Source organism: Artemia franciscana, chromosome 14 (genome assembly GCF_032884065.1).
Source record: "Artemia franciscana chromosome 14, ASM3288406v1, whole genome shotgun sequence".
Taxonomy (NCBI): domain Eukaryota; kingdom Metazoa; phylum Arthropoda; class Branchiopoda; order Anostraca; family Artemiidae; genus Artemia; species Artemia franciscana.
Genome location: NC_088876.1, coordinates 7974702 through 7986796, shown reverse-complemented (window position 1 = coordinate 7986796; position 12095 = coordinate 7974702). Strand labels below are relative to the sequence as shown.

At 33.5% G+C, this 12095-nt stretch overlaps 1 protein-coding gene across 1 annotated transcript in view; it reads left to right on the top strand.

The window, feature by feature from the left end:
* The first annotated feature begins 3085 nt into the window (after positions 1–3085).
* The window catches only part of LOC136035271 (ankyrin repeat and BTB/POZ domain-containing protein 1-like), a 32379-nt gene continuing 23369 nt past the window's right edge, over positions 3086–12095 (top strand). Inside the window, exons 1-2 of the mRNA XM_065716947.1 lie at positions 3086–3226; positions 7462–7662. Of these exons, the coding sequence (XP_065573019.1) occupies positions 3108–3226; positions 7462–7662 (320 nt within the window). The 5' untranslated portion in view covers positions 3086–3107. The remainder of the gene's footprint in view (positions 3227–7461; positions 7663–12095) is intronic.

Genomic DNA, 12095 nt, shown 5'->3' with positions numbered 1-12095 from the left:
TCCAGAAACCACGCATAGCCACTTAATGTTCATATTCTTTTCTTTTTTTCTCGACGCCTACAGGTCACAGCCGACATCGGATCTGGGTGTACGAAGACTCATTCGACGCGGAATTCTCCGAGTAATTGCCCTGGAAAGTTTCGTCGGAAAATCTTAATCCCCCGATTTTCTAGCTTAGAAAAACCCATTTCCCCATTGAAGGTAAAATTGTCTCTTGTAATAACATCGCTTGTTTGAAAAATTCTTACACTAACAGCGGCTTGGCGCAGCGGAAGCGTGCTGGGCCCATAACCCATAGGTCGGTGGATCGAAACCGCCAGCTGCTAACTTTTTAAAATTTGTAAAATTAGGTAATTTTGTCAGTATGAATTTATTGATACAGAAAGGGAGAAAATAAACATGGAAACCTGTGATCAGAATTACATACTGGAATGTTCACAAGAATTTATACTGAAGCGGGGGTAAGGCTTGATGGAAGCAAGTTAAAAGAACCATTTTAATTTATTTCCTAATTGAAGCCGTTGGTGAAATTTTCTATTGTAATAACTTGTTTGATAACAAGCATAACAGCAGCTTGGTGCAGCGGAAGCGCGCTTGGCCCATAAACCGGAGGCGGGTGGGTAAAAACCACTAGCTGCTAAATTTTTAATTAAACTGCTAAACTATTAAAATTATCAAAATTAGATAATTTTGTCAGTTTGAATTTATTGATACAGAAAGCGAGAAATCAAACATGGAAAATTATTATTAAATTACATCCACCATGGATTGTAGAAAAACGTACAGAAATAATATGAAAAAAACTTCGTTTTCTTAAAGAGTTAAAGAGGCTGCGTCCCAAAGTCGAACCTTAAAACGTACAGGAATTAGGAGAGGCAGTATTGGGGCTGCCGCCCCCAAAACCCCCCGCTTTTAAAGACTCTTTTATACAGGTTTTTTGTTGTGAGGGGCTGCCGCCCCCCGCTCTTGGCTTCGGAAAGGCCCTTTTTTAATTAACAAAAAATTGAAATGAATGAATAATGGATTCGAAAAATGTTAAACACAAGAGGACAGGAGAACCATTGCGCCGAAACTAGTAATTAGTAACAATGAAGTCCCCCCACAACAAAAAACCTGTATAAAAGAGTCTTTAAAAGCGGGTGGTTTGCCTCTCCTAATTCCTGTACGTTTTAAGGTTCGACTTTGGGACGCAGCCTCTTTAACTCTTTAAGAAAACGAAGTTTTTTTCATATTATAAAATCAAAGCAAAGACTGAATATTGAGCCGACGAGGAGAATAATCTTCATAAATTGTAAATAATAAAACCTAAAGTCACTTAAAAGAAAAAAAAATACTGAAAACCGTTTTGAAATATTTTGATAAGCTTGACCATATCTTTAATCCAAAAAGGAATGAACAAATCCTAAATGGGCCGGAAAATCTGGATTGTACCAAATAATTTCCAAATGTGCTGTATTGCACCAGGATCTGTAAATTGTATCAAAAGCAAAAAAAGTTGTGCTGCATCGGCAACACTAATTGGGTAGGGTACAAGCTAATTACTGTGTCTTCGGGGATGAAAATAACACTGTAATGCAAAAATGTTCCAAAAATGTTCCATAAAAAGATAATAATATATAAAAGAGTATTTATCGGATAATAATATATATGGTATTCCTCATTTTTCAGATAATAATATATATAAAAGCATTTTCACTACACGAGCGTAACGAATAAAAAATGCAGCGTTCCAATCAAGGGGGTTAAAAATAGAATCAACGGCAGAACACGTAACGTTCTTTGCACTGGTGCACTCAATCATAAAAGGCCAAGAGGTTTCAAGGTGATGATCGTGAAAAGCTTTTTTCACTATGATTACAAGTATTTACTCATGTTAAGAATTCTTATAGGAAATTTGGCCTGATACTTTACAAGTTTGATAAAAAAGGAAGCTTGAAGTCTTTAATGTCAAATGTATCAAACTACATTTGAAGCGTTTTTTTCGAATCTCTGGTAGCCTAGAAGGAGTTCAGACTCGCTTGTTTACACATTCTCACTCCAAATTAAGCTGAAACTATAAATGTGGAACCAACATACATGTAATGTCACATGTAGCTGACTTAGTCCCCGAAGCCGCGCCGAAAGTCGGCAGCCCGCCACCGAAAATAACTCAACGGGCCACTGCCAAAAACATGTTGGCGCGCCGGCGCGCCGCCGTGAGGTTCGGCGGCGGCGGTCCGCCGATGAATAACTGTCGCCGATTTTCATTTAGTCCTATATAGCTTATCCAAGTGATTACAGCTGTAACTACGAACGTTCTATTGTCTGTGCCATCTGTGGGCGATTTTCAGCGATTTTACGCTGAATTTAGTGATTAGTCACTGCCAAACGTTCGATATTAGATCCACATCGCGTGAACAAGATCATTTTTATACGTGATAATTACAAGGTAGTCAAAGCTTTCAAAGGAATAATTTAAGTTTTTGCACTCAGCTACAATGGATCTTTTTTTCTTTTCTTTGTTATTATTATATACATTCAGTATTAAAGGGTATTTGGTATTTGAACACAGATTCCAAACTCTCAATCTTATGAATAGTCTTACACTCATATTTCCTAGTCTACCGCTTGCTGAGTTAAGCGTAAATCTCACGATCTAGAAACCTCCACTAGTTTTTGCAAAGTCATGTCGTAAGGCAAATATTGTAGACCTAAGTAGCCTATGTATAAAGACTGCCTAAACACTCGGACAAGATATTAAATAACTGGGTAACGATGAAAGAAAGAGAATTCAGGGTTTATAAATATTGTGGAAAACGCTAAGAATTTCTTTAAAGACAGCACTAAAAATTCCAAAGAAAATTGAAAAAGTTACTGAAAAATGCCTTAAAAATTGCAATAATGCCGAAAAATAGGCGTCGCCAAAATTTTTTCGGCACACCGGCGGCGCGCCGCCGCCGACATAAATTCTCTCCGCCGCCACCGAATTTCGATTCGGCGCGGCTTCGGGGACTATGCTGACTTCAATGTTAATGGCCATCTGTTCAATTTTGTATTTTATGGTCTCCATTATTTCTAGAATTACGTAATGTTTTGGCAACTCTGTGTAAAATTGAAAATAATTCAAAATGGAAGCACATGATTTATTTTTAAGTTGTAGGAGAGGAGATTTGCAGAGAGTAAAATATCTTGTTGAGCAGAAAGAATGTGACCTAAATCTAAGAGATAAATGGGATAGTACACCATTGTGAGCTATATTTTTTTATCACTAAGTTTAATGTAGAAGTGGAGACTTAGGAAATTTTCAAGCATCAAAGGAGATTTGCAAAGAGTAAAATATTTTGTAAAGCAGAAAAAAAACTAACCAAAATTTAAGGAATAAATTGGATAGAAAATTAGTGTGAATTGTTTTTAATTATCATGAAGTTTTCAAAAATATTTTCGATATTTTTAAAAATATTTTAGATATGATTAAATATATGCCTAAAAAACTGTTGTTGTTTGTTTCTAAGAAATTTATCTTTAGATGACATTGCAAATATTACAAAACCTAGAATAGCCCATGTGAAAAAATTGGGTAAATTCAAAGCAGTTCATAGGCTATTTTTGACCTACAAATAAAGTCAACATTCCTCTTGATGCCATTTCTTATGCTCTTTTGAATAGGCTTTAATAATTCCTTTTCTTGCAAATTTAGTTTTAAACCTTTTAAGGATCCTTGAAAATTATAGTCTCTTTCTATATTTTTTAGTATAAAAAGGGTTGAACCATAGCTTTTAAACTTACTATTTGAGTGTAAAATCCATTTTAGGTAAAATTATAGTTGAGTGACTTCGTGCTATCTCAAAGGGTTTAGGTTAGGAAAAGGAAACTTTCAGGGATGGGTCTACAGGCTGTAAAACCTTATATCTTTAAAACCTTATAAATTAGGATTGGACAAAGTTATAAAGCTGAAAACAATTTGTTGTACTTCATTCAAGCAGAAGGTCTATTTTGCAAGGTTTCACTTTTATAACACATATTTTTGAAGGTCATCAAAGGTCAGGGCCCTTTAGAGGGATAAGGAGTAGAGGTAGTTACTTCAAAATATCTTCCTGGGACATACTTTAGCTTGTAGACCCATCCCTGAAAGTTTTATCTTCCTAACCTAACCCCTGTCTGAGATAGCAAGAAGTTAATCAATTAGAATTTTACCCCATTTTGTATAAGTTGTGTATTCCACAAACATTCATTACCACAATTAAGTTGGACAAAAAATTCAAAACAATTTCTCCAGTTTTCAATCCACCATGTCTCTTCTGCCAGCTTTGATGTTTTTCAATGTATAAGCTAGGTGAAATTGCAGTTTTTAAGTAGCCTAACAGAATAAGAATACAACATAGTAGAATTGTCTGAATTTTTATTCAACTTAATTTTGACAAATAATTTTTTTTTTTATTCATACAACTTTTGCAAAAATTACAATGAAATACCAAGTTAATAAAAAAGTTGTAACCTGGTTTTTCATACAGAAAACATAGAATAAACTTATTATTTTCAAGGGTCCTATAAGGGCTTGGAATTGAATTTGGAAGAAACATGATTAAATTCAGAAATACCATAAAAATGGCTCCAAGTGTGGTAAAATTATAGCAGTTCATGTAACTGGCTTACTAATAAAGTGAACATGTCACTTGATGCCCTTTTTATGCTCTTTATGAATATAATAATTGCTTCTACCTTCAATTTAAATTTAAGCACTTTTTAACCTAAACTAACCTTATTATAAATAATTTCGGTACTGAGAAAATATAGCATTGTTTTTTTCAAAAATGATGGAAAAGATTATGGTGAGAAAACAGAGTACTATTTTGTGGAAAATGAGTAATAAGCTATGCTTTAATTAAAATTTTTCATTTTAAGAGCTCAAAAAGTGCTTAAATTTGAATTTGTAGTAGAAGTGATTATTATATTTGTAAAGAACATAAAAAAGGCATCAAGTGGTATGTTCACTTTATTGGTAAGTCAGTTATATGAACTGTCATAATGTTTGGTAAATTCATTATTTTTAAGAGCTCAAAAAGTGCTTAAATCTCAATTTAAGGTAGAAGCAATTATTATTTTCATAAAGAGCATAAAAAGCATTGAGTGGTATATTCACTTTATAGGTTGGCCAGTTATATGAACTGCTATAATTTTACTCCAAGTGTTATGTTCACTCTATTTATAGGTCAATAATATAATTATTGAGTGAAGTGCTGTGTTCACAATGGTATGGGCTTGCTGTACTTGAGAAGTAGCCTTACCTCTTAGAAGATGAGAAAATGAATTAAAAGTGTACATCAATTCAAGGTTTTCTTTTCAGTCCAGGTCCATCAAAGATCCAATGGCACCAAAAAAAAAAAAACTCATGAGTGTTTAATCCTCCAAGTCTAACCACTACTTTTGCAATGCTACTTCCAGGCCCTTCTGCAGTAATAATCTTCATAGACTTTCACCACAACCACTGGGCAAAGGTTTTGGCTGGAGTAAAACTATACCATTCATCCTGGTGGGCTATGAATGTCAGTGTAGAAATGATACAATCCTCATCACTGGAAGGAAGATTGATCATAGGAAGAAAGAAAAGACCAGGATGGTCTCTAACCATGACTGATTGCATGGTTCCACTCCAACCTGGCCTAGGTTGCTTGAGATGCCATAACGCAAGCCAAAGAACATCCAAGTTTGAAGTCTTATCTTCTAAGAATCCTGGATCTTATCTGTAGGGCAGTTGGATCTTAAAAGGACTTAGTGGGAAATAAGGGCTAATTTTTGAGTTTTATCTTTTGGGGATAAGGCTAATTTGAGGCCTTTGATTTTGCTAATTCTGTCAGTTCATGATCTAGTTATGGCTTTCTGACTCTTCTAAAAATTTTATCCCCCCCCCCAATACTTAAAGAATGGATGTATCTCAAGGGTAATGGGATGAATTTTTTTTCTGCAATGTCTTTTGTTTCAGAAAAGAAAGCAACAATAGATAAGTTTAACCATTAAATGGTAGACATTAGAGTTTTTACTCATGTTCTTGGTTTTCTGAAATTAGCTGAAATGTCAATCTGCTTTAACTGCTTGGCACTGCTGTGAAACTATGGAAAAAGTGTTTTTGGGGAGTCACCACAGATGAAACTTAAAAACTAATATTAGAAGGGACTTACAAATGAAAATGCTTATTGATGCTGATTTCTTTAAAAAAATGATTTCCATTTCAAAAGTTTGGGAAGATAATTGAATTGCAGATACAACACTTTCATCTACAAACTGACTGCATTTGTTGTACTTAAAAATGCTTTAAGCGAAGCACTAGTAAAATTTCATATACAAATAGAGAGTTTTGGGGTGAGAAGCCCTGCTCAAATACATGATACTTTAGGTTTGTTTTGGGTTTTAATGCTGCTCTTTATTTTCATTTGAAAAAAAAAATTATTAAATTATTTGACAAAGAGCCAGCTCATTTGCTGATAAATTTGTTTATTTTTTCTTCCTTGTATATTTTGCAGTTTAAGTCTTGCTTAGGCCATTTTTGTGAGCTAGAAAGTGGAGCTCACTTAAATTTCTATAGTATTTATTAATCATATTATTTCATGGTATATTATTCATATATTATATATTTATATAGTATATTATTTCATGGCTAATGGAAAACTGTCAGACTATTATTCATAAGAAGACAAGAAAATTAATCCAGGACACTAGTCAAAAGTTTTTCTGGGCCTAAATTCAAGTTATTATGTTCATGAATGTAGTTAAACTTCCGATTTTGACTTTTCTTCTTCATGTCATCATTAATTACTTCAAAGTATTACCATAATAACATTTTTTAAACTTCGAAATTAATGACTGAGTCAAATTATTAGCATTGAACATAAATTTATACATAAAATTTATAATATTATACATTATACATAAAATTATACATAAAACATACATATAAACATAAAACATTAAACATACATAATAATATGTATTATGTATTATAAATACATAAAACATACATAAAACATAAAACATAAAATTTATATTTATACATAAAATTAATTGTAACAGGGGCAGTGTGGTCAGTTTTTAAATAACTTGCTTATTCTCTCATTTTTTGTGACCAATCAGTGTAATTTCCATTGTTTTTCTTGATTGGCACTTTTTTGCTGCTCAGACATGTCTTTTTGTCCCCCCCCCCTTAAAGAGGATAGCATAACAAACTTTGGAAGCTATGGTTATGGTTATTTTTAACATAATTTTTAGATGAAGATAATGGCTTGAAATTCTGTTACTTACAAAGTGTAGTTGTCAGATTATGCTATTTAAAATTCCAAATAATGAATTTATTGTTGTTTTTAAGATCTTTCAATGAAAAGAGAGAATATTACCCCCTGAATGTATTTCAAATGTCTCCCTAGGGATAATAGTACCTCTCTTGATAATGTAGGCTATGTTTTGGGCAAAAATTTAATTTTGCAATTTTAGGTATTATGCATGTCTGTGTGGACATTCAGAATTGGTGGAATATCTTCTGGTAAATGGTGCAAGATGTGAAGCCAATACATTTGATGGAGAAAGATGCTTATATGGATCACTGACAGTACATATAAGGAATATCTTATTAAGATTCAACATTGTTACTTCACATATCATCAGAAGAGATTTATTTGAAGAGTTCTTAAGGAAGTATGTTGCCTTTTAATAGTTATTTTTGGTGTAATATATACTGTCAACAGTAAAGCAACTTAAAATCTCAACCATAACATATAAAAATAAAGATGGTGAATCATGTTGCACTGAAATATTAAGAATTGGTTGGGGTATTTGGCCTAGTAACATAAGTGTATACAATCAGTTCTATATGTCTGCTATCTTAGCATGCACAGGTTCGTCCCTTAGGAGGGGGGGAATAGAGAGAAGGACCACAGCAAATTTCCAGGGGCCAGGATGTAAAAACAAATCAATGTTTAGGTCAATATTTTTAAATTTTGCAGTGGGATTGAATCTCTGGATAGTGGGAGATCTTCTATCCCTATCCCCAAATGCAGTGATGTTGGTTCCTATTATAAGGAACAGGACAAAATCGTATTTTGTAAAATACGGTTGATGTACTTAAACAGTAATACTTAAACGTTTTTTTTTTAGATGTGCTTAAACGGTTGATGTACTTAATCAAAACAGTTGATGTACTTAATCTTTTTTTTAATTTAGGAGGTTCTTGGGCTGTTCAGGTATTCCTACTAGCTGTGCCACATGCTGTATATGATCAGTATACGCATTTATTACTCTTGTAGGGAAAGGGGGTAGTTTGTTTTGGAGTATAGTATAGTAGCCCAGGCCTTGAAAGACCCTGTTGTTAGTCTGGAAAGAAAAGTATATGCTTCTAACTTATTAATATTTAGTTTATGTTTGTATTCTTCTGTTCACTTTTTCTGAAAGTTTCATATTTTTTTAATTCCAACCCCATTACACTGCCAAGTTTCAGCAGAAAGATAAGTAATTTTTTTTCACACCAATTGGCTTGTTACTTGTGGGGCAAGCACCTGCAACCAATATGATATCAGAATGATGATTTAGTGTATGTCCCTTCTTTAAATTTTAAAGAAAGATTCGTTTGGAATTTACAAAGTAAGGATCTTGGGTCAAGAAAACAGAAGGGACAGATCTTTAAGGCGTGTCCTAGTTCTGAGCGCCACCTATCTTCCATGTGGCATTTAATGAGTAGAAGGGAATAGTCAAGGAGATCTCTTTCATTAATGTTTAGGCTTCATTACTGTAGCAGTGTTATTAAGACAGTGTTTTTTGTTTTTTTTTTGGAGCATAAAGAATAATTAAAGGAAATCCTAATCAAGTTCACAGGCAAAAATAAATTTTTGTTTGAATAAATATATATCTTGTTTTCAATTTAATCTTATTTTTTGGTTGTTATTTTTCCTGTTGAATCCGTTTTCTCCAAGAGAATAGAAAGTTGATGCATTAGAATACTTTTAAGACATCAAATGATAATTTTTGCAGCAATCCTTTCAAATTGATTTCTTATTAGACTAACGAAACAAAAATAGTTCTCTACTATATATAAATGAAAAATAAGATAAAAAAAGCCTCAAAATAAAAATAAAAATGGAAAAAAAGCCAAAAGTTGGCTTGGTTCAATCCCATATATAGATGAAAAATAAGGTAAAAAGGCCAAATAAGGTAAATAAGGTAAGAAATTGTATATAATGTTTATCATTATACAAAAAGCACACTCCAGCAGTGAGGTTTGGTTAATGCTAACTAAAAAAAAATATGATGAAAATCGAATGCTTTATTAGCAAAATGATGAGAAATACAACTCGGAAATTTCTGCGTTCTCCCAGAACGCAGAAATGTCCTCAAGAATCGCGTTAAAATGAACTCGGCCTTCTGCCTTTTCTGCCACCTGCCACATCTACTCTACTGAGTATGAATGTAAATGATTGACAGGATGTATCTTGGTGCCGTTTGTTCCTCCACTTTGTGGAACAGCACATTCTCTCTATTTTTTGGGTAGAGGTGCTGGTTTCTGGGTCGACAAAATTATTTTTGTGGTTCACTTTAAAATAAGTGAAACTTGCTTGTTACCCCTTATCCTAGAAAAATATAATTGCCTGCTCTCCGGTCCTTGGCAAATCTTAAATCTTAATTTGAACATCCATGGCGAGACACTATATTCTGTCATTAGTCAAAGCAAACTAACTGGTAAGGTAAAAAAAGGTAAAGGATACGGCATTAGACTTTACAGTCCGGCAAATCTTAAATCTTAATTTGAACATCCATGGCGAGACACTATATTCTGTCATTAGTCAAAGCAAACTAACTGGTAAGGTAAAAAAAGGTAAAGGATACGGCATTAGACTTTACAGTCCGTACCGGCGGTGCTGATCTCCGTTTCTTGGCCCTTCAGCCAGGAAGTGCAATGGGGGGTTGGGGGCCAGCCATCCAGTGCTTTCGCACACCCTTCCTGTTTACCTTCCCCAGATTTCTCCAGGTACCCATTTAGAGCTGGGTCGACTCTGGCTATGATTACAGAGTCACGCCACTGACCCCCGTCCCAAACTGAAGAATTGGGTACACTGGGATTCGAACCCGCGTCCTCTCAGACAAGGGATCCTGAATCCAGCGCACCAACCCACTCGGCCAGGACGGCCTAACTGGTGTCCTCTAGAATCGCGTTTATAATGAACTAAAATAAACTAGGTCAATATTTTTTTTCTTTGAGACGTTCAGCCGACGCTGAAGCCCCCTATTTAATAATTCACAAATGACCTTCACAATTTTGCTTATAAAGTATTCTATCTTCATCGTATTTATTGTCACCAAACTTCACTTCTCGAGTGTGTTTGTTACTTGTGGCTTGTTACTTGTGGGGCAAGCACCTATGACCAGTGTGATATCAGAATGATGATTTAGTGTATGCCCCTTCTTTAAATTTTAAAGAAAGATTCGTTTGGAATTTACAAAGCAAGGATCTTGAGTCAAGAAAACAGAAGGGACAGATCTTTAAGGCGTGTCCTAGTTCTGAGCGCCACCTATCTTCCATGTGCCACTTAATGAGTAGATGAGGATAGTCAAGGAGATCTCTTTCATTAATTTGTAGACTTCTTTACTGTAACAGTGTTATTAAGACAATGTTTTTTTGTTTGTTTTTTTTTGGAGCATAAAGAATATTTAAAGGAAATCCCAATCAAGTTCACAGGCAAGAATAACATTTTTTAATATAAATCTTGTTTTCAATTTAATCTTATTTTTCGGTTGCTATTTTTCCTGTTGAATCCGTTTTCTCCAAAAGAATAGAAAGTTGATGCATTAGAATACTTTTTAGACATCAAATGGTAATTTTTGCAGCAATCCTTTCGAATTGATTGATTATTAGACTAACAAAACAAAAATAGTTCTCTACTATATATAAATGAAAACTACTATACTATATAAATACTATATAAATATTATTATTTATATTATTATACTATATAAATTATATATTATACTTATATATATATATTATACTATATTATTTATACTATATAAATAAATCTACTATACTATATATAAATGAAAAATAAGATAAAAAGCCTCAAAATAGAAATAAAAATGGAAAAAAGCCAAAAGTTGATTTGGTTCATTACCGTATATAGATGAAAAATAAGGTAAAAAGGCCCAAAAATGAAGAATGAAAAAAAGCCCCACAAGTTGGCACACAACTTTACTCCTAGTATTGTTTGTACATTTTCATGTTTGACTTCATCATCAATTTTGATTTCTGTTAGTTTTATAGTTTGATTTATTATGTCTTTTACTCGTTTTGCTGTACTTTGGACTCTTTGCTGTACTTTGAAAAACCCTTTTAAGATTTTAGGATGATTGATTAAAAAAGAAAAAAAGATAGCCGGTCTTGTCGCTCTTTTCTTCTTTTAGCACAGTTGCTCCTACATTTTTTCGTTTGGTCAAGGTAAAATTTGTGCATATTGGCAAGTGGCCAGCGAATCAACCTGTTCAATTAAGGAAATTTGTGCCAATGGGGTGTTACCCTATGCATACTCGAATACCTGGCCATTGAAGTCAAGGCAAAATACTGTTTTTGGCGTCATACGGGAATAGCCCTGCGCTACAGCATCAGCCGAAGCAAGGACTTTTCTAGTTAAAATTTAGTACTATTTAGTACTCGAATTAGGTGAAAATTTGGTTGTGATTTTACTTGGACCTTATATCTCTTTTTGGTTGCCTTCTTTGTATGATAAGCGTATGCATCATTTCTGGACGCATTTCAGAATCAATATATCTTCAAAATATGAATTAAAGCTAGTGTCTTCTGGTATTATGAAAAATGAAATGTCTCGAAAAAAATTAACAATCTAAGATAAAAGAATAGGAACTATCCTGAATAGGAAGAGGGGCTGTCGCTCTTTCAGTCTTAATCCCTAATTGTCATCTGAACTTCACTGAAAACTCTATATGGTACTCCAAATTAATCTACAAATTAGTTCCTTAAACATGTTGAATTACAGTTCGTCATTGAAAATGCCTAGTTTTCAGTAAAGCCAATGTCTTGTTTATTTTCAACTATAATGTATATCTTTTTTCTTCTATGAAAATTATTG